The 24033-nt window shown below is 38.8% G+C and overlaps 1 protein-coding gene across 3 annotated transcripts; it reads right to left on the bottom strand.

Moving 5' to 3' along the window:
- Positions 1-160: 160 nt before the first annotated feature.
- LOC110851033 (bestrophin-4) lies at positions 161-22509 on the bottom strand. 3 transcript variants are annotated; one of them, XM_035852619.1, is made up of 13 exons: positions 22199-22509; positions 16856-17023; positions 15695-15805; positions 15264-15435; positions 13958-14087; positions 13789-13821; positions 13474-13679; positions 10245-10388; positions 9616-9698; positions 9521-9545; positions 8186-8413; positions 6281-6521; positions 161-1733 (listed from the first exon to the last, which is right to left on the bottom strand). In XM_035852619.1, exons 2-13 carry the CDS (start codon positions 16924-16926, stop codon positions 1048-1050), a joined length of 2130 nt encoding a protein of 709 aa, XP_035708512.1. In that variant the 5' UTR covers positions 16927-17023; positions 22199-22509; the 3' UTR covers positions 161-1047. The 3 variants fall into 3 exon arrangements, with proteins under 3 accessions (XP_035708512.1, XP_021954350.1, XP_035708511.1); XM_022098658.2 differs by lacking the exon at positions 22199-22509 and adding an exon at positions 21141-22180; XM_035852618.1 differs by lacking the exon at positions 22199-22509 and adding an exon at positions 18081-18825.
- Positions 22510-24033: the final 1524 nt, after the last annotated feature.

Here is a 24033-nt window from a genome sequence, read left to right as displayed (position 1 = left end):
CTTGCTCTATTTGGGAATTTCATCTTTTATCCATGAATTCAAATATTTTGGATTTTCGTCGACAGAGGGAGGCGAAATTCGGTAGCTCTGAACTTGTGCCACTAAAAACTTGTGTGTGCATTCAGGACAAAATAAGAACATCTCAAGTTTAGACGTAGTATGTACTTATTGTTCATCGTCTCTTTCAGTTAGCGTTTTTATTACAACACAGTTAAATATTTCATGTTTCAAAGAACAATAGTATAATAATCACTAGTAATACTCAGGTTATGAACTGTACATACAAGTTTTAATTGCATAATGTTTTTCTTGATACAAAATAGAATTAACTCTATTTTTCATATGAGAAATGTATGTACGTATGTTGTGTGTGTATAAAAGGAATGTGAACAAATAATAATCTCATTACTGCCCCTATGTATGCATTCATATGTCGTTTTTATGGTCAAAAATTCATCGTTTATAATTTACTTACACCATGTGAATTGATTGTACACTTTTGTCACTATTTGTCAGTGTATAGTCACAGTTATTCATGATTCTAATGCATGCACATATGTAATATAAATATGTGTATACATCCTATTATTTGGCACTTGTAATCGCATTAAAGCTGATACGGTCATATTGTGAACTTTATAAATGCAATTATGAACCCTGAATTTGAAAGGCGATCCTTAATCATCATCATTATTATTATATTACAAAACTATGTGCACAAAGTCCTAGGATTTGGAAACCACAAAAAGTTCCACGTTGCACAATAAGATACGGTTGACTAATTTGTTTAGCAGTTTGATGCCAGAGTTCGTCTATGACCTACTTGGAGTCATAAAATACTCAGTATACTGAGATCTGCTGCCTGCACGACAAAGCTTTTGCAGAATTATTAAGTCAGTGTGTGTATGGGAGGTAGCACTCAATAGTTGCTAATGTGGTTATAACTTGGTTAAGACGTCATCCAGGTTCTTGGTTCGTTCGTGGGCATGCGAAATACGGAGTGAGATGCATGGGAGAGAAATTACCAATTAATAATTGAAGCCTGGTCTACGGTGAAGAAGAACTGTCATCATCGTCCCTACTTCCACTAACGTCACTGAGAAGATGCACCTCCGCCTTCTCATCTCCTTCTCCAGACTTGTCCTTCATACCGAAAGTCTTGGCCAGTTTTTTAGCCAGGCTATCCGAACTTGTAGCCGTGTTCCTATTCTTACTCCGTAGACGCTCATCTTCATCATCATCGTCGTCATCGTCTAGAGCTGAAATTTCAGGCTGCGAAATAGAAGTCTTGAGACCCTCGTGTTGCGCAAATGCTGCCATCCCGGGATGTGTTTCTGTGTCATCCCTTGACCCATCTTCCATGTCAGGTGAGACTGGAAACAACTCAAACTTTGGCCTTGTCGTCGTCGTCAACGGGACTGAGGTGGATAACGTGGTTGGTCTCCGACTAGGCTCCGTCATTACTCCAGGCTCAGATGCATTTCTTGTGAACAAGGGTTGCGAAATGGTTGGCGGTGGTCGATGTTCTGCTGTCGTTTTGGGGACGTCAATTGGCTTCGATGCTGGTGGAGCGTTTGACACATTTGGGCCAAATATGTCCTGAACAGTTGGTTTCTTTTCTTTCTCCCGCATTGAGATGATTGTCGTCAAATTTTCGTCCAGCTCTGGAATAACTTCTTCTGCAACGTTTCTGTTGAGCATGTTGATACTGCTGCCGGCCCAGTTGATGGGTCCTACAACGCAGAAATAAAAAAAATATAAATAAAAAAACGTACAAGGTACACAAACAAACAACAAATCGATCCGACTCGACCAAAATAAATGGCTTTCGCACTTTCCCCATTCATTTCCAATGATTCTAAAATACTGAAATGAGTATGAAAGCGATTAATTTTAGAATCCTACGAGGCGTGATACACCCGCATTTGCTTTCTTTCCTTAACTGAACAAAGGAGCACACCAGATATGAACCAGATCCTTGTGTGAGACGAGAATTCAATTTCAGTTGGCTAATCCATCCAGGTTCATCAAACCCAGTCAGCCAGTCAGTATCTGGTGGATACCATCTACAAAACACAACGCGTGGGTATGAAGCGAACAAAGAAACGAGCTTATTCAACAGACCACCAAGAAAACGAATCAAATGGCACAGCAAAGATGGAATTTGAAAGTCAAACAAATGAGAGGCTTCAAGCTTTCTCTCCTCCTTCGCCTGGCTCCAACTTTTACTCGTAGAAAGAAGAAGAAGAAGAATTGGTTGATGTGGAGGTACACGATGGATGTCCTCGCATCACAAGGACTAACGTTTTTCTTTGAATCTTCTCATATATACCTTCCTTGATCTTTGAATAAATAAATGAAAGCAGTGCTGACGACGGTCGGGGTGGATACAGAAGAAGAAAGCTGGTAGACGTTGTAAGTAAGTAAATATCCCGAGAAACCAATTAGGCCAGAAACCAATTGAATGCAATTGTACATATATTGCCACCGTACGTATGAGGAGAAGAAGGAGGCGAAAAGCAATAAACACAGCTCCATTATTATGTTGCCAGCATTTCAAATAGCAATTAGGCATTCTTATTCTCCTTCGACAAAGACGTTCCCTTTTATAAATGTGTGTTTACAATGCATGTTGTTCCTCCGCCAGACCATGGCATTTTTTTGTTGCAGTCGCCATTTTTTCGGAAAAAGTGAAGGTCACACTTTCTGACAGTAATTGACAAACAATATGTGTAATGTATTGTATTGTGGGACATTGTAGGATGCTGTTGGGTTGGATAATACAGATTTGAAGTTTTATGAATGCACGGCTCTGCGAACGTCTAGTCTGGTTGGTCAAAATACTAAGAATGCAGAGTCTTCCAAGTGTATCGAGTTGTTTTCATGTTGCACAATTTATGCTGCCAAAAATGGCAAAGTTTATTGGAAGCGACTTGCAGTTCGAGATTGAGTTGGGTTCTCAACATGGGAAAACTTGAGGGCGAAAGTAGAAACCTACGCCAATTCAGATGACCATCATATTTATTATGATATTACGTTTATATTCTCGTTTCGGGGAATCGTAAAATTTTAATTGTACAGTTTTGGCATTCATAACGCTCTGATATGATTCACTAATTGGTTTCTTCCCAAGAAACTGTTTATATAATTTCATTCTTCGTACTGAATCCTCAGTCCGGCCAAAGCCAAAATGTACCAGTGATCATTATCATCCCAAAACTTACTCAATAATTTACACAAAAAAGTCTACCCGGGTATTTGACATTTCCTTGAGAAGGAACTGACAATAAGATGCATATTCATAACTCAAGCATCCATAAATAAATCACATCCCGAATATGGATCCTAACGTATGTACACGTGTATCGAGGAATATATAATCCCCGTATCCACTCATAAACTCCTTACTGAATTGAAGGGCAGTTCCAACATTGTACAAAAATGTGTCTGGTCGTACGAAAATATTTGAGAAAACAACATAAAAGTATTAACAGTCGCCAACCGAAAACAACGTTGGACTTCATTTGTGAAGGGATAGCGAACAATTGGATTGCATATATTTTTTCCAGCCACCTCGATCTCCTCCTCACTTGTACTTGACAACCAAAAGAATGCCCAACTCCAAGCTGGGTAACTTTTACTACTGAAAATGCATATAAGCTGCACACTATTCACATTCAGCAGAGAGAGAGGTGCAGTCTGAGAGAAAGCAGCCAAGTTTCAGTAAAACTTTCTCTCCTTGTCTCATTCCTTTCTTGAGTCAACATTGTTACCAAAAACGGTGTGCATAAAGAACAAGGAGCCAAGCTCCTCGGAAAGCGGTGCATTGTTCTTCAAATGAATAGGATCCGAAGAATTATATGAGCGGAATTCCTCTTGTACATGATGGAAAAGAATTTTCAGCTGATTCAAAAGATTCAGTTTAAATATTAGAATAAAATAAATGAAATTCCTGCCTCGAAATCAATCCAGACCATGAGTTTCTCAATCATTATTGAAAGTGGGACTGCTGCACAAGGGAGCCCAGACCACGTTTACCATGATTTTTATTATTTTTCTACTTTTCTAAGTAATATTAGAGAGACCACGCTTCAAAATGAAAAATGTTCAAATGAATCCCACAAATCGGGAATTGAAATGAATCCACGATACCTCACAGTAGATTTGTCAATTTACAATTGGGTTTGTTCAGGAAGACGACGTGGTGGTGGTATTGGATGTGTGTATCGAATTCCTACTAATATTACGTCCGTATTATCATCCTGAGAGTCAAGTATTGACACAAAGAATGTACCCAAAACCCTTCATCCGTCCGTCTTACATATATATTCCACAAACCACAGGAGAAAATTAAACGCCGTGATGGGCGGAAGAGGAGGAGGAGGGAGTCGTCAATCTGTCTACTTCAATACTTCAACAACCTTTCTCCTCACTCTATCCATCGTCGTCTGCCAAAGAAATGCCTCATTTCAATCAAAGCTGTAGTTCCTCCACATTCATAAGCATTACGTTTCTTGAAGAATTTTCCACTTGCTTAATCTCAACACGAGGAGGGTTTTAAGACGAAAATTCCATGTCCATTCCATCTCAACAATAATTGCGGTGCAAAAGATCATGCTCCCCGGATTGCCCTTCTGGTGGTGAAAGTGGTGAATACGAATGCAATTTTGCAACGACATTGACACGAATCTCAGTCAGTCGTGGTGGGCATGCTTATTAATTATCCAGGTCATAATCCCGAGACACGTCAACAGGGCCCCTTATCTGTAAAGGATGGCAAGAAGGGCAAAGAGCAGTCAACCGTGAAGGCTTTCACTTGCCGATACTAAACCTAAACACACAGCTACATAACGCTTTTCATCGTATTAGAAAGAAGGCTGCAAAATGTTACTGCTCCGAGAAAGTAAGTTTGCGGCTATTTCCTGAAGAAGACAACTAATGAAATAACGTTTTTTCTCACTCTCTTTAGTATGCAGGACGGTCCGTCGGAAAAGTACGGGCTGCTTGTTGAAAACACTGACGTGTTGGGTAAATTTGATGGATAAATCGACATTGCACACTTTGCGTATGGACATTGATATAATATGGATGAGATGGAGATAATGCAGACACATGCGTTTTATACGCTTTGTGCTGCTTTATACGATAGCGATGCCTTATTGTGATTTAAATAACGATTTTAAGCGAACTTATCATGAGATAGGAAAGCCCTCCTGCACGCTGGAAATGCTAAGCAAGGCAATTTTGGGGAATGAAATCAGACGCAGTAAAACAGGGTTCACTGACTACCCACGAACGAAGCTTATTCGAGAACCTCTTGAGAAAGTTGTTGAGTGTAATCCTTTCGAGAGCAGGAGTTACCACCGCAAAGGCTGAATTAAGGCAATGGCAATAATCAAATTAAACAAGGGCCCAACATTACTGAATCGCCCAACTCTCCAAGTTCCTCTCTCTCTCTCTCGAAATCCTATATGCGTATCCATGTCCCTCGTTTTCTCTCCTCTCTGCTCCTTAGGGACACGTGGAGAAGGATTCGTCTCAAAAATTTGCAAATTGGAAGCACTCCTCCGGCAGAAGGAGAGAGAAAAGTCGACTCAACAAACTACATAAGTAAATGGTGAAGAAGGATTTATAAACTTTGACCGTATTTGTCCTTGTCGTCTCACCAGACAGAAAATCAACCCGTAAGACACAAGTGGAATTGGGAAAAATTTCAGGTAATTATTTGGGGATCAACTGGTCCAAAAAATAAATCATGCTATACAGGGTATTATTTTTTTAGAAAGAAATATGTACATATGCCTGTTGTATAATGCTAATTAAGGTAGAACTAACTTTTACAATATGTGTACGCGAGGCAACATTTATGACTTCCAATTGCCTCTCAACCTCATCAAACAAATGTCTGTGGGAAATCCTTTGGAGAGTTTTCCAAAAAGCGGAGATAATCCTTTGATGATGATTATTATGCTATTAGATACAATTGAGATTTAATTATACAAGTTCACTGCGGCTTATATTAGTTGCCAACAAGTTCAAAAATAAGTTGTTCACGGCCGACTCTGACGACTTATTTGGAAAATCCCACACATTTTATGGCTGTCATGTAATCACGTCTGCACTTTCGAAAACTTGGTGGCTGTATAATAACTTAAAATGTAAAAAAAACTTCCCAGACTTTGCACAGCAAGTATTTGCAGAATTTTAATTTGATCCGGAATTAGACATTTAGTCGCATATGTAAATTTGAAGAGGATGCCAAAGTAGTCAAAGTACTCACCACCAATCGGACCATCTTGCACACTTGGCGACTGGGGGTCAACCCTGTCCCCACGGTCTCTGGAGAAAATTCGTCGAAATACGGACGTGATGGAGCCCGCCCGACTCATATTTCCAGTCACGCTCTCTCCTCCTAAAGTGCTCTGGCTCGCGTTGGACTTCATACTTGGGGTCCGACCCCGGCGAAGGAAGCTCCCCCCGAACTTGGAGGAAGGCGTCATAGAGATACGTCTTCCGGGTTCCTGCTCAAATATAAATTTGACATGCTTCATACCGAGTTTGAACTAGAAGTTGCATCGTATTTAAAGAAAGTAAGCAGTATTGACGAGTAAATGTTTAAATGACAATGAGAAAAAAAACAGACGAAAGACGTGAAGGTCAATAACAGCAAACAAAAAAAGTGCAGGATTGAGTGGGGGTTGGGTTACTTGTTGGAATACGCGTAAAGCATGAAAATCACTTTAAAAGTTGTTGTCAGGGCCAGCCTCGTGCTTGACTTTTTAACTGTAAATAAGAAATTAATAACGCTACAGCTCCCACACAAAGTTCTGTTCGTGGTTGGAAAGTTGCATTCGTCGGGTTTTTTTTCCCAGGCCTGACAAGAAGAGGCCAACGCGATTGAGTGAACCTACATAAAATGGAATGAAACAACTTTCACCGACACACATTTTCCCGTCAGTTGAACATCCTACACCCAAGGGCTCAAGGGACACAAAACTCCGAGCTGCCAGTGCACTTTTTCATGCTACACTACATAAATAAATATGAAATCTATTGAACCATGGATAAATAAAATGATTTTTTTGGAAAATATGTGAATTTTAGGTACATTCCAATTACATTCAGATTATGAAATCCAAATTGTAATCATTATTATCCAGTCGCATATTATAAATTTAAGCCTTTCCCAGGGTGTGATTTGTTGAATTTTTTTTACAAAAAAAGTAAAATCATGCGTGTGCGAACTTTCTTGTCCCATGACATTTGCGTCTTTACTTTTGTCAACAAATGAAAAAGATTTAGTGCTGTGTCTCCTTCCGTGTGTGGACAGAAGAGCCAAGGGTAGCAATATCAGTGGAAGGATGACAACCTTATTCCAAGTCAACAAGTTTGTTTACTTGTCCATCGTGGATAGTCGACGACAATAAAATGGATTTTTTTGTTGACCCTTCAAATTTTATTCCTACTTTTACAATCCTACCAACGGCTTTGTTTGCGGAAAGGCTGATTCGAATGGCTGCTTCATGATCTCTCTGACAGGAAAATGTACTTTTCACGAATACGTACAACATAGTAACAGGACAATTTGGAACGCAGATAAAATTATACACGACACGACTCGATTATTGCGTTGGAAAAATGATACAAATAACTTTTGCATATAGCACAACAAATCTACAGCACAAACAACAATCGTAATAAATAATAACAATTTGTATCATCTCGTGAATCAAATCGGAACGGCATTCCAGGTGCAGAAAAAATATGCAGTGTGATCTCAATGTTGAAAATTTATACTCACAGTTTTTCTCTTTCTTCACTACTTGACTTCTGCTTAGAAGATGATTTGAAGGGATTCATGTTTACGAAAATCTGGGAAAAGTCAAGGACAAAATTTCTATTATGCGATTGAAATAGGATTCATGGAACTAAATGGCACTCAAACTTTCTCTCACTGCACACAATAGTCCCCTCTTTACGAAAAAAGTTACAGCAAAGTTTAGAAACTGGTTACACAACATTGATTAAATAAAGAATCGTCATCATCCTCGCGAAGCCGGCGCTGCTGCTGCTCCCATCAAAAAATGGGCTTGGCATACGTATTTAGTTTAGTTAAACGATGGCTGGCATATAGGAGAAAGTTAGGAGAAAGTCACCAAGGGTAAAAACGCGACAGATGACTTACGCCAGATTCTGACATTTGATGAATGGACTTGACTGATGGAGGTGAGACAATTTCCCCATCTTGATAAGACACGATAAGGTTGGCAGTAGAATGAGACGGAGGCTCCTCTTTATACTGCTCGGAGGCTACCGTGTGGGGCAATTCGGATGGAAGGACGGTGTCCCAGTATTGATCCTTCAATAGCTCTGGATGCTCGTGATGCATCTCGTCCACAATTAAGTACGACACCTGCTCAAGAAGGGTATCATCAAAGAAGCGTTTTTACTATTTACTAATTTACACACTGTCGCGACATGTAAACATAGTTTTATGTATCTAATCTACTACAGCTTCTATGTGAAAATGTAGATTTTGTTACTGTGTATCTAAAAATTGTCCTACATACATTTCTCGCCTGTGGCAACTTTGACACACATCCAGTGTGCGAAAAGAGATTAAAAACAAACGGATAATACCACTGTTTCACACTCAGCTAGTACTTTTACGCTATTTACGTTCAGGAAGCTAGTGAATAAATTATTATGTTTAGCTCGCAATCTAATGCAGTGGAGGTGGTAAGGGAGGTAGTAAATCGCAAATCTCCATAGATTTGCCACCACCACCACCGTCGCCAAGTTTTATGCAGTGTTGTAATCAAAGAATATTGTCAATTAAAGATACGGCCAACTAGAGAATTGTGAGGATGAGCAACCGACTTAAGGAGTACACAGAAAGGAAGAAGAAAAGGGTTTATTTTGACTCTTCCTCTTCTTGCACACGGCTGGCTGGATTAATCAGGGCAAAACTTTCATTTCGTATTTTCCTCCTACCAAATCTTGAGTGGAGTTGTAATTCCCGAAAAAATTAATAAAGAGAGCAGAATAAAATAAAATCTACTTTTATACGCCAATTTAGCTACACCTTTCTGCTCTTTATCCTTTTTTCATGTGGGCTGAAATAACTTTAACTGATTTAATTTCAATTCTTGATTTGTCCCAATTACAAAGTTGCTGCGGGAGAAACTTTCCTCTCACAAATTAGAATGGATGTTTGCTTTTATTATTTTGAATTGATTTTAGTGGGAAAGAAATTCAATTCTTCGTTTAATCAAGAAATCTATGGGGGAAAGTTTTGAAAAGTAAGGCAAGTTAGCAGCATCATTTTGGGCTTCGTTCCATTCCCCGATAATTTTCTGACTGACTGGCTAAAAGCTTTCTATTGTAGTTTCAGCGCATTAAAATATTGACAAATATACATATTTTACTATACGGTGTGTTTGTGCATGTTGTAAAATCTCACTATTTCCATCCTCGGTAAAATCATGGATAACATAAAAATGTACAATGGGAATTTTACCTGCAAGTTTCGGTCGATCATCCAACTGAAAAAATAGAAAAAAAATCGCTAGAAAAATGAGACAAAATTCTCAATTTATTTATGAGCATACACACTTTAGTTCAAAATCATCATCATCATTTCCAAATGGGTTGACTAAAGACTCGGCAACCTTGAGCCATCCCATGTAGAAGAAAAACTGCAATTTAAAGAAAAACATTTTATTTACAAACTCTAAATACATATTGTTGTAGACGTTATGTAACGGCATTAGTTTAAACGAGATACAAGACTTGGTTAAGTTCAATTTGAAGTTACATAACAGTTAAATTGGAACCACGTCTAAACAAGAATTCACCATGGCGACCTGACCTTTGACATTTGATGCAAATGTTCAAGTCTAAATCTGCCCAGGTTTTGAGTAGGTTTTACTTAATAATCTACGTATTGATCAAAAATTTATATAAAAATAAGCCTCCGCATTAGAAATACATGCGAGATAAAGTCATCCAACTGTAAGAGAAAGTGAAACCGGCGACTAAAAATTAGCCGGAAGAAAGGACTGATTTCTTAAAAAACAGTAAGTAAGCATAAGTCTCTCGAAAGAGCTTAGCGTTTACTTTTCCATGTCCTACGTACGTACAGACGTAGATACGTATGTCGTACATGGGCATGTCCTACGACGACAACAATGAGAAACGGACTCGATTCATAGATGGAAATAGACTTCAACCCACTCACTCACTTGTAAAGTAGTAAAAATTGGGAAGACTAAATCAATCTCGCCAGTACAATTTTTGGGATCGGCACACGTCTCGAGATCCGGTTTGATCCATTGGCGTCCCATGACGCACGAGAGGAAGAAAGAATACACGGCCAGCGTAACAACCTGAAACCAAATCATATAGATCAGCTCGAGCTTAGCAAAACAAACAAGCAAATAATCCCGCATTCTCCTCGTAAAGAGTCAACTCGTAAATCATCAATAAAAGTTCTCCCACCACTTGGGCAATTTTTTTCTCGAGCCACAAATCCCGGGATGCTTTGTGGCTTAACATATTTTACGCAAGGATACGCTCACACGAGAGAAATTATATAATTATATCGTTCAACTGTAAATATTTAACTCGATTTAAGCACAAATTAAGATTGTGCACAAACAGCTCACACCGCTAAATTATTATTTTTAGGAAGCAGGAGAGAAAAAAAATGTGCTTTCTCCAAACCACTGCCATTAGAATTACGACTCTCTAATTGACTACTTGTAAGCTCAGATTATAAATGAAAAACCAATAAAAGCCTCAACTCAGGTATGCATAATTGCATCATGACTAGCGAAATTATTCCGCCTGAACGCTGAATAAAAGGCCAAACTACACTTTAATGTTTTATAAGCATTCCTTCCTAGATTGATCGCAAACAACTGCTCGGCTGAAAATATCGAACAGAAAACAAGACAAAATGAACTTGAAATGTCGGGCAAAAGGCAACAACTCACGTCACTGTCAATTTTGACACAAATGATTCATCTCCTTCACCCAGTCTTTCGCATCTGCAGGGAAATAAATTAGCTGCCGTTTTGCTTCAAGTAAAAATCCCTTGGTTTTCACAAGCATGATGCTAATTCAAAGTAAAAGTCTCGGGTTTGTTGGTGGGTTGGTTGCAAGAACACCTTGCTTTGCACTTAAGGAACCGCACGTCCCAGGCGGACGCTAAGCATATCAACAGGGAGGATTTATGGCTCAGAAACCAAGTGGAATAAGCGATTTGTGCCAGAGCTGCTGTGATTCTTGGTGACTCAATCGTGTAGTCTGCTGCGTGAGAGGAGGAAATCAATTACGAGTGACAGCAGAGCAACACACTCCTTCAATGACTTTATTCAATTTAAATATCATCTCTCTATTACTCTCCGCCCTGTTGTGGGGAAAATTCGAAGAAAGGTGAAGGTAAAGATACCAGCCAACAACGTGTGCAAAAGATGGACGACATTCTCACGCTCATTCTTCGACAGAATTTTTTTCGCTTGCAGAGTCAACACAACAACACATTCCTCGTGCACTGCATGAATTCCCATGTTAATGCTGTGTAAGTAAGTAGGTTGGGTGCTCATGAGACTCGGGCATAATATTTCTGCTTAACTATTATTCAGCATGGGCAGGCATTTACCAAAACCAGAAATTCCAATAGTCGAGACACGTGCACAACTTCATTACGTATATTTTGGAAATTATCGAAAAAATCATATCGTTAGAATTAATGCATTCTGTATTCACAATTGCGTTACAATTAAATTGATTTGTGGAGGAATATTTGATTAAAAAACTGACAGCTAAAACCCCACGAACTATAAGTCTGCCTCAAGCTCGCGCAAATCCAATATCCTTTACCGTTTTGCTAGGAAGAATTTTAAGTGGAAATCTAAATTCCAAATATCTCAAGTAATCGAGGAAAAGGAGGAGATTGAACAAGCAAATGAGATAAATATAATCTGATTTTTAATGATTAAGGATTTCGTGCCTGACTCCAGTGGGACGTCACACTTGTCGAAGGAGAGAAAGTTGAAAGGTTTACCCGTCGCTTTAATACTTTCACCCACCACACGTACACCCATCTCGTCCTCCTTCTCCTTCTCAAACTCACTGGGAAAATCCTTCGCTTTTCGTTAAAACAGGCAACACCCGGCAAGACGAGCGTTGGGGATATTGTTACTGTCAGAGGCGTTGGAATATTCCTTTTTTCCAACACATTTTTTTCTCCAAATCGGGAAAATAAGGGCATTTGAGTCGCATATTTTTTTCATATGTGCCAATGTTATCGAATAAAAATAAAGATTTGCAAGGCAGGCATAGTGCCGTGAACTAAAATAAAGTCACACCACAAGCTGCTGGCTGGTGGCTTATCGTCATGCTATTCAGGAGGGGAGCTTGCGAGGTTGATAATAACAGATCTTGATGCCCTTTGGATATGTGGTAGGGACCCATGAGTGTACTAAAACCCTGAAGTGGTTTGACTCCATGGCCACATTTACGCCCGGCACACCCACTCAAAAATGCCCAAAAAACGCTTTCACTCCAGTTTTCACTCACTCAAATCCACGCCAAAAATCCAATTTTACTCGGATTTTGAAATTTCTTTCACCAATATACTCCCCGATAGTTGCTTTCTTCAATCCAATATCAAACTCAATTTTGCTGATTATTATTTCGCAGGCATAATTTGCCTTGTTGATTGCTACAACAATGCTCATTCAGAAATTTAAATTTTAAAAATACTAAAAATTTCGAAAAAATTGAGTTTGATATTGGATTGAAGAAAGAAACTATCTGGGAGTATATTGGTGAAAGAAATTTCAAAATCCGAGTAAAATTGGATTTTTGGCGTGGATTTGAGTGAGTGAAAACTGGAGTGAAAGCGTTTTTTGGGCATTTTTGAGTGGGTGTGCCGGGCGTAAATGTGGCCATGGAGTCAAACCAATTCAGGGTTTTAGTACACTCATGGGTCCCTACCACATATCCAAAGGGCATCAAGATCTGTTATTATCAACCTCGCAAGCTCCCCTCCTCAGTTTAGTTTGCCGTAGCAGACACTGATTCAAGGTAAGTGTTTCCCCATCCAAAATGTCTGACTGGTCTGTCACAGGAACTTGCTTTTCCTTTCAATCTCATTGCATAAAATGCATCACAACGATCCGGCTGCAAGTCCATTGCGCTGCAATTACTCGTTTGTGGGCTGCTGCTGAGGTGAGATAAATTTTGAAGTGAAATCCACCGAGACTTGAGCCCAGCATAGAGTGCTTGTTTAATGAAAGTTTTAGTACGCTATACAATTTCCATTTAAATAATCCTTGGCTGGTCGAGTTAATTTAATTTATTACCTACTTCCCCATACTGTCAAAAGCAGGGGAAATGGATGGCACGTACGTATTTATAGGCGTACGTACGTAGTACCACATATGTATCAACTCCCTTACTTACCTGCGTGTAGACGAGAGGTACACTGATCCAGTCGTATTGAGTGAGACTGCCCATATTCCCACGAAACTTGTTCAATTCGTCCAAAATAGTCTTGACTGCGAAGTCGTCGCGAATTTTTCCTTCCTTCCTGGCCCTCGTGACGATGCTGCAAGCCCAGACAATAGGCAACCAGTGTTTTGGATGGCTGTGCTTCTGATTCAAAGCGTCTATTTATGGACCAGATTGGAAACTTGTGTCAACATTTCGTGAATGGAGAAAGACACAGGAAGAGAAAATTCTATTTAAAAGTATAGCACGGTGAATGACGACTTTTACCTATTATCGACTTCTCGTTCTCCATGAGTAGACCTGAAAAAAATACAAAACAACCCACGCCTTACTTTATCTTCCAAAAACACTGTGAGAGTTAACTAGTGAGCGAATAGCCGTCTTGGTTTCCAAGATGCAATTAATCAAATAAGAAAAGATTGTCGATAATGTTTACCTGATTCCACGAAATGATCAAGCGTCGGAAATCTTCTCTTGACTCGGGGACTGATAAGCGTAAAGCACATTGTAGAAGCGAGGCAGCAGTATCGCATAATCGTGCGTCTCATGATCCTCGCCTTCTCGTCCTACATTATTTAGAGGTGTTTACCGTAAAAATTCTTGATTTTTTTAACATCACACACAAAAAACAAATGATATCTGACACATAAGATCTTCTTCTGAGATTCGAGGTAAAAGCTAGCAATAAGCGGATGAAGTATGCCACCACGACACGACTCCTGGTAAAAAAAGCTTTCAAAGAGGATTCTACATGCATACTTTGTGCTCCGTGTCTAATCCCTTTGACTCCGAATTGTTACCCAAATTGGGAGTCAGAGTAGACCGGACTTTGATTTTACGATACCTTGACAGGACTTAAAAGTCTAGAGTTACATCATCCATCCCTTCTTTCTCCGGTATTGACGTAACAGTGAAAGATTATTTTTAATGATCATATTGGTCGTGTGAAGGAATTTTGTGGAAAATAAAAAAGAACCAGAGACGTATGCAAATTCTATTCCAGTTGGTCGTCTACATTTTGCTAGCATATGAAAATTCCGACTTCTACGAGTCACCAATTGGGAGAAAATCATGGCATTTTTATGATGAAACGAAGCAATCAAGCAATCACGACACGTAGTATAAATCGCATATCTTTCCCCATTTCGGGTGAATTTATGCCCACAAATATCTTTTTGTCGGGAAGAATAAAAATCAACGTTTGAACTCGACATAAAAAGTGTCACATAAAAAACTTGGGGTTTCTACGGCCCAATAAGTACCTAACCAGGGTGGATGCGCAAACATGTAGGTATACATATTTAGTCATCATATATCGCCATAAATAGAGATATGAGTTTCAGACACGATATGATATCGAATGAGTAAAAGTTTTAACCACGGTCTAATTTTATTCCAAGTTTTAGAGTGTAAAGAGAACGAGTTTTACATTGAAATTGTTAAAAATACGACAATTTAATTTGCAAGCGGTTAGTAATCTTCCTTATTTACATACATACGCCTCCCCCCAAACTTACTTTGGCCTGTGCACAAGTTTTATTATTACTCTTCATGAGAACCACGAGACAAGAAACAGTATTTCTTACATCACTTTGCTCCTAAACTGAGGTAAATAAAAGTACTTTCACTATCCGAGTTGCTGCTTTCATACCGGAGTGTCGGTGCATTAAACTTTCACCATTCTCGTTTCCCTCTGCATGTTTTATGTATGGGAATGACAGTGAACTTAGGAAGGCACCTACCTGGCCATGAATATTGGCAGAAACATAGACAGCCGTGGAGTCTGGCCATGGAATCGCTTGATACTGACTCCACCATCGCCCAACCACGATCGACACGTAAAACCCCAGTACAAAAGACACTGGAATTAAGTTTCCGTATTTTTCGCAGTAGCGCGTTATCTTCTCAAACACTCTGCATTAAATAAAAAGGTAAGCAAATTCAGTTCACGACTCGCTCAAGATAACAACCTCAGAGAGAGAATGTTACATAAGTATACGTACAAAACATGCAACTAAACGTTGCCGTTGAAGTGCTGAGGAATGAAAATTTAGGAAATGAAATTGGGCTGTAAAACCTCAGCTATTATTTCACTCGGAACACATTACGGATTTTGGTAGTAGAGAAAGAATAAGAATTTCAAAATGAAGACGGAAAAAAAACTTTCACTTACATTTGTTGATCATGCGAGAGGAAAAATCTGTACAGAACACTCAGGGAGAAATACGTTCCCAGGAAGAGGAACAGATCTGGCCACACGAGTTTGTAAATACTTCCGCGCCACCTGAATAAAAAACAAGACTCGAAATAGTATGAAATTTCATATTCTAAAAATATAATCCCACTTTGACTTATTTTCGATACCCCACGTAACATTATCCGCATTGCATAATAGCAAAAAAACACAATGTACGTCCAGCAACTAATCTCACAAAAGTTCAGAGTTCTTTTTTAGCCCAGGAAGTTTTTTTATATAAAAACAAATCTACTTATCTCGCTTTAAAAATTCTTGTCGAAAATATAATACCTTATTCTTGAACGCTATTATCCTGAAAGTGCTCTGGACCGAAGCTAAGCCATTCCTTTCACTCTCCAATGTAATCCTAAGAGACTCATTTACTTTACCATTTATCATTTAAACATGGGTAAAGGGGACAAGCAAAATCCTCTCCTCCTCCCAAAGCAAAGTATGCGTATATAAACGGGGAGATTTATAATATGAATAGTGAACGAGCATGAATGAAAAATAAAATGGGTATGAAAAATTCTCGATGAAAGGAGAGAGGGGCTGGTGGGAAATCCACAAAATATGTGTTGACAGCGGTAACTTTCTCCTCGTAGGGTGCTCCTATCGGGGCAAACATGTTACATCAACCTCAATCATAAATATCCATGATGTGCTTAAATACACCTAAATCATTCATTTTTGCTTAGATTACATGCACTTATTGCTATACGGGCCTCGAGGAAAGGGTCGTTTTATGAGTGTGCTACTTTCACCAGGAACAATATTGCTAATGCAAAGTAGGCACAGGCATGTTGTTGCATGTCCAGCAACATTTAAAATATATGGATATATACTTTCCCATAAAGAAGTCAGGAGTGAAACACAATTAACCGAAGGGCACAATCTGCTTAGAATTTAGTGTGGTTTTTATACTACATTTACTACGTTTTATTTTATAGTTTTGACTTTCTCCTTGATGAAGCAATGTACATATGTATTCGGACGAGTAATGTAATTCTTAAAATTGCTGAAACTGTTCTTTTGCTGGATGACTGAATGCTTGATTCCATTAGGAATTGCAAATTGTGGGAATAGTCAACAACTCACCGAAATAGAAGCTTTAGAAAACATCCAAATCCTTTACACGTGGCTACTTCCGCGGTGTATGAGACAGTCATTGCTGCAGTTTATTTACCTAAAAAGCGTAATTAGGGTGAGATGAAGTCACTGTCTTCTTCTGTTTGAAGACAAATAAGAGTTGCTGAGATTCTTGATCTGAAAGTGAACAAAACAAGACATGTTTATCACACGATGCTATTTATATCATGTGATTAATATCGTGTTTCGTATGTAGAAGAAAGTTAGGCAGACGATACATTAAGCATTAATGTGATAAGGAATTGCATTTATGTCTAAACTTTTCTCATGCATTTCGTAAGGAATACAATTATTTACAGCTATTTGAACAATGTACCAATAAGAACATGGAAATGTGTACTTGTGTATTTCAGCAGAGAAAGTATCATTCATTTGAAAATTGCTTCCTTATTTAATAAATGCGTTATGAGTAGAAACAAGACATGATAAAATGTGCACAAATCTGTGAAATGTGGATATAAATATGCACGTATTTAGTTATGAATGAGTGTGCATGAATGGTGTATGCACATCATTCAAGAAGAACAAGGTTCTAATGACGAGCAATTAAGAAGAGATTGATGATAATACTACTTACAACTGGTAAAAAACTGGCTACATACATGTTGCATAATGAAGATATAGCTTCAAAATGAGCTGAGATGTAGTGAATGGATGTAAGCAAATAACTTATTTAGCTGTCTGGTTCAACTCAGCCATGTTTACGGCTTATTTAAAATAAGCCGTAAACACTGCCGAGTTGTTGAGCCGGTCCGGACAAGTTGTTAATGCATGTATGCATCATAATCATAATAATAATGCGGAAGTCGATGCAGATGACTACTCCTGGCTGGAGGATGCTGTTTGGTAAACTCTGGAGGGGTTGCTGCCTTCAGAGACGACGTATAATGAGAACTCTAGAGGATGATAATTGCCCGAATTTAGGTTTGACAACAAGAAAGGCAATCAGCATACCAATTACGCCATCAAGACGGCATTATACATGTATAATGTGCTTTCTTAATGCTGCGAGTACTCCAAAAAACTCAAACAAATCTGGAATATGGACATGATGCGTACTTTTTCGTAACCTGAATGATATAATGCCGGCTAGATTTTTTTGGTTGGAGTGAAGATTCGAAGGACTTTCACCCGGCTGAATATGCCAAAAATAACTAATAAATTATGTACTTACGACTTTACAAGGTTTCCAAAAATACGTGATTTTGCACCCGTCTAAACAGGCACCACTGTCGCACTTCCAATTAATTACCAATTAACACTTATCCCAAATAAAAACAAAATGGTTGAAATCCATCTGAACCGGATGGACGGGTGAGCAGTAAGTCATGATAAAACCCCACAAAAATAGCGCCATTAAGCTAAACTTGTTTCAATGCCTTTCCCACTTTCACTTCCAACTTTCTATTTCTCTTTCCCCAATTTGAGCACGTAAATACATCCAACGCCAACAAAGTTTGCATTGGTTTGATGCATAAGCGGAAAACTTTGTATGAAAACACGGCAGGTTATAATTGAATTTGCTCCTTGTTGCCATTTACATGCAGATTTCATTGCGTCAACGTCACAGGACTGCGTTCACCTGTGGGAAGAAGAAAAGACGGAATTTCCTAGTAAAACGGAAACCATTGTGTTTCGATATTGCATCAATTACGACCATTCCTTATTAAAATACAAGTTTAAAAGCCCCCGTTTACGAAGCCGTACATCTCGTTCAAAGTTCTGCTGCTGCTTTCATCCGGTGACATTGAAACGTGCCTCTGCTTAACAAACAACTTCAACAATGTGCTTTTAGATCAAGTTGAGCAATAAATATTAAAAGTTCACGCCAAGCAGGAGGTGGTTACGATGGAGGCCTTGGCGTCTGCAGGCTTGTCAGTTTCCCTGCACGTGGCGTGGTAAACCAATTGACAACAAATATTCGTCTTCCTTCCCATTAGTTCAAAGTACTTGAGTCCTCCTGGAAGTGGGGCATTACATGTATGACCATAATCGTATATTTAATACCCTATAGACACACATAACTTTGAAAGTATGCACATATGTAGTTGGACATTAGAAGGTTGCGATAGTTGACGACGATGGTTTTAGTTGGCGAGTTTTTATCTGGAAAATTGCAATGAAATCATTCGTATTCCGATGACAAAGCAAAGTACCATATTTCCTCTTTTGTCAAGTGCACGTTCTGCATATTCCATTTTAATAAAACTGGTCGATGTACCAGACAGGGTGGTGGGTGGGTGGGTGCCACGCTGGAGGAACATTTCCATTATGATTAGAGAGAACATCAGCACTAGTATGGGCACACACCGACAGAATGCTTGATGATCACACACCCGAACCAGCCAGCCAACCAACCAGGCCTACCTACACCTTCACTGATCAATTCCTTTCACAGGGTTTTAACACACATTCACACTGGCACACATTCCAAAAATAGTCTACTTTCCTTTTCTATCACCTCCCGTCGTCCACGGGAAGAAATGCAACTTAAATGAAATGTATGCAAAGTTACTACAAAAATGAAATCTATTCAGACTGAAAATTCAATAGGAATCTCACTCTCTCCACATTCCATTTGTTTGTAGCGAGTGTCGTGTCGTGCGCAGTTTGTATAAGCTCCTTCACCCCATTAAGTTTTAATATTTTGGTTCCCTTCATATCCGTTTCATCTAAATTGAGACACAAATTATTAAATATTGAATCTGCTTTTTTCACTCAAAATCTATACACAAACTTTCCCCCACTGCAGACGTTATTAGCTCGAATCTTACATGCTGATCTTATGTACGATTTGCAAAGTTATGCTGATAATCAGGTGAAAAAACAACGCTTCAAATTGCACCAAACCATTTTCATTACGTTAACTCGAGCACTGTTTCTCCTTTGCTGCACACACAATGCATCTGAAGCCAAACTTAATTATTCCCTCTTGCAAGAAAAGAAGAAAGGCATGAACTCGAGTTCTTTTTTTGGGTCATGGCGAATTAAGGAATAAAGTGAAAGCAAGGGGGAAGGTTTGTGTGTGTGTGGTGTGTGTCTGGCTGGCTGGTAGAGTTTTGGAGAAAATTCTCTAACGAGTTTAGTTCCTCCAGCAGAGACGTATGCGTACAAGTCAACCACCCAGTCAGAGACAAAGAGAGGTGAATACATTTCAAATGTAAATTCCAAATTAACGGAACCAACCTAGTTACAGAAAACATTCCCAATTCCGAAACCACCTCGTTCACTGTGGTTCCAAAAAAATTTGGAACTGAAACCAAATCAATTTGAATCCAAGAAAAAACCGAGTAACAGCAACCAACAGCAGTGGATTCTTCTTACAATAACTAAAAAATAAAGAAAAGACTAAGATCCCACGTGGTGGGTAATTTAGGGCAAAATTCTCTCCTCTCCTCTCCTCAAGGAGGAGGAGGAATAATGAGTGAAAGAATATAAGTGCATACACTTCAAAATTTTACGACTCATGAAAGATTCACTGAGAAGTAGAATATGGAAACAATTCCTAATTTATTGTGTTTCCTTTCCATACCAACATTAGGGTAAATTGGTATTTTGATACTTTCAACCGGGGGAGAAGACCGTAGACCCAACAAGTCTGTGAGGAATATATGTACAAGCACAGTACTAATTTTAGGGCGCATTCAATCTTGCTAATTGGCCACTACTATTCGTATGAAACCACGTTGCAGAAAGAGAGAGAGACAATCAACCAACCACGCCGAGTACGAAATAACTTTGTTGCTTGCTGTTAAAAGTTAAAGGTGCAAATGCATAAATGTGTATGAGCATATTCGTGCTTAGAAAATGGTCTGACTCGCTATACTCGCCGCACCATGAATGTCCTTGAAACCGTGAAATTGCCGGTTGGAGGAGGAGATGATGTTAAACTTCTTAGAGCTGGGTGTTTTTTACACTAACAAAAAATGGGCATGATGTGCATACAGTTTCTTACGTTTTATAACTTACGTATAACTCTTCTTCTACCTTATAAGTTATAATGGGACCATGTGAGCGGTGGGAATGTGGTCGGCTCATAAATCAGCAGATTGGAATGGAAAATGGCATCTGTTTCATGATAACCGGATTACATATTGAACTATTATAAATTTCCATGAACGTTGTGGTAACAATTGTCTTGCAAAATCTTCAACTATGACCCCCGAATCACGACGATCAGCTAAAATCACTGATTACAAAGAAACAATGATGACTTTTGTAAGTGACAACTCACCCGAATGAAACCGACCGTTTGGATTTGCGACACGGTTCTTGTTACTCAAGCACTTAAGTAAGTGTCCACTTCACTTAAGTTGTTTGTGGGGTGGGTGGCACTTGATCTCCTCTAAGAATGTATTGAACAGATCAATGGCGGTGTTTTCTCCCACTCACTCAACACTTCCAGTTATGGGGACAACATTTCTAGGAAACCGGTGACACTTCTCGACCAAACAACGCGAAAAATCTGACTGCTTCATCAGACGCCAATTTAGACGAAATTTTGAAAGCTATCAATAGCTACTTGATTAACTTGTCGCGGTTTCAAAGGAAATACTGCTTACTCGCGTACTTCCGAGCGGGGAAGGTTTGCCGGATGTTCGAAAATTTCTGGACTTTATCCAAGTAAAGACGTGTATAGATGTGAGTATTATGGAACCAGTCTCACACTACAAGCACAATACATGAGCTCTAATGCCAACTTTTTCACAATTTCCTTAGCACCCAATCACTCCACATGACTTTGTGGTTATTCTTGTTTCTTGTTGTGGTGGTGAATTCTTTTATCCTTGACTTTAACTCCTTTCCTTCGGCGACAAGCAACAAGGTCACTAAGTACATAATCATTTAGGAACAAAGTCAAAAGTTTCAGGACAAAAAAAAATTCAGGAAATTATCACTGTTGACGTACAACTACAAGTACAGTACGCACCCCCAGAGTTATTTTACTATTGTGTAGTAATGACTGTCTGTGAAGTCAGTCTGAATGAGAACTGGAGAATAATGATAGAAATTTGTACCACGGAGAGCAAACAGAATCGTCTGTCTCACAATTATGCTGATTGTAATGCTGTATATCCCAACTGACAGGCCATACAACGCGTTAAGAATAGCATAAAAGTTATAATGGTCTCTCGTCCAAAAGCCACAAAGGAAACTGAGGTAAGAATAAGCTTCAGCAAGTCTGGCTGAGTTTTGTTAAACGTAACAACGACGACGGCTAAATAAAGTATTTTAGAGTAACGAACACTGCAATCTTACGACTATTTAGTACAAACCCAAACCAAAACTAACCATAACCTGGGTTGTTTGTTGCTATTAAGTGATTGTAAAGTTGGTGTCGGGATGATGGCTGGATGATGCAGATTTAATGATTCACTTCAATTTGTTGTGGGGTCAACGTTCTTCAACATTGGTTACACACAGATACTCACTGATAATAATTCTCTGATATCGGACATTTGTTCTATCCGCCCACCCCCAAACAAATTGGGACAAATATTGAGTGATAGGATGGTCTCCAAGTGTAAAAGCACGTGGGGCTAAAATTTGTAGAAATCTGATGGCACTAGAAATTCAGATGTTTATTGGCCGTTGTTGTACAATGTACTCGTCCTCTAACAGCGAAAACCTCGATAAATGAGTAATGATGCTGCTGCTGGTGATGATGATGATAATAATATTTTACACAATGCACAGCCACTAAAACGATCCGTGTAGTGAGTTGATTTAAAGGATGTGCACATGCATATGCGGGTGAAGAGGATTCATTTTGTACTCCTGTTTGTAATAGTATGCGAATTGTATGTAATAGTAATGCCGCATGAAGGAGTGCAGCTACTTCGCAAAGAAAAAATCATAGAGAAATACAATACATCATATATGCTACTGGAGTCATTCCGGAGTCATGCAGTACTTGGTACAAGACGTGTTTAACACTTTGTGTTCAGAAATATGACTCAATTTTTAACATGAAATATATAGCTTTTGGATTGAATTGCATTCGAGTGGAGGCATTATTTTTGCTACTGGAAGTGTTTTGACCAAGAGAATTGGAATTGGACACATAGTAAAAAATAGTGACACATAATTACCATGATTTATTAAACAACAGCACTTAATCTTAAGAAAGCAATAAAATAATTGTCACATGCGTGCATTTTCAAGTAATGATGTTATGAAGTCTGCTTGGCAAACTTTACGTGATGGATGAATTATGAGTCTCGCGTGAAATTTAATCGTCAGTTTACGACGAGTTCACAACACTAGTTTAAAGAATTTATAGGATTAAATAACCATGTGCTCTTGGTTTAAAGACGATGCGTTGTACGCCACACAACTTATTATGCAAAATAGCTATTAACGTGCCGATTGAAAATTGTTGAAATTTTTTCAACCATTTTTTACCATGTAATTTTTAGAGTGCACGTATGTAGTTTACTCGTGTTTGGATTAAATTTTCACTACAACGGTGGTTCAATGGTGAATTTGATTATTCGGGTTCAGCTCGGGTTCAGTTCCTGTCAATACATTTCTGACAGGACATAATCAGACTCACAACAGTCCGCACAACATAACGGAATCGTCACGCACGTTCTACTTCATTTTATATTGTGTCAGGAAGCAAGCCATATCGCACAAACTGCGAGTTCTCAACTCAAAACGTGAGACAATGAACATTCGCCCATTTTGTTTGACATAATTATATATCAAATTGCCGGTTTCTCTCAGTTTGCATTCTAACAAGGGAACCTTAAGTACTGTCACCTCTCGATTTCCTTCCAAATAGCCTTAATCGACAGATAATTTAGTGAAACTTAAACTTTGTCATAGAACATGCGGTGCAAAATCGCGTTTTCGCGAAATATTTGGCGAGAGCTGCACCAAAACCTGCCATTTGCCCAATGCTTTTAACATAGCCACCAGCCTTTCGAATGATGAAATGAACTTCATATAATCTTATTAAATTATATTTGTACCTGTCCGCGTAATTTCAGCCCGATCACCAATATGCATAAAACAATGCAAAGATTCGCAAATTTTTTGCAAATTGCGAAAATCTGAAAACTTGCAAATTTGAATTTCTTCGTTTCTTTAAATTCAACAAACTTTAACAGTTTAACTGTTAG

The sequence above is a fragment of the Folsomia candida genome, unplaced genomic scaffold, assembly GCF_002217175.1.
Source record: "Folsomia candida strain VU population unplaced genomic scaffold, ASM221717v1 Fcan01_Sc006, whole genome shotgun sequence".
NCBI lineage: Eukaryota > Metazoa > Arthropoda > Collembola > Entomobryomorpha > Isotomidae > Folsomia > Folsomia candida.
The sequence above is the reverse complement of the archived record's forward strand: the minus strand, read 5'-3'. Positions and strand labels throughout refer to the sequence as shown.

Coding starts and splice junctions, on each gene's coding strand:
- LOC110851033 (XM_035852619.1), bottom strand. CDS start 16,926: ATGACTGTCTCATACACCGCGGAAGTAGCCACGTGTAAAGGATTTGGA. Junction 14,088..15,263: donor CTGCCAATATTCATGGCCAG/GTAGGTGCCTTC, acceptor TAAATAATGTAG/GACGAGAAGGCGAGGATCAT. Junction 9,546..9,615: donor GATGATGATTTTGAACTAAA/GTGTGTATGCTC, acceptor CTATTTTTTCAG/TTGGATGATCGACCGAAACT.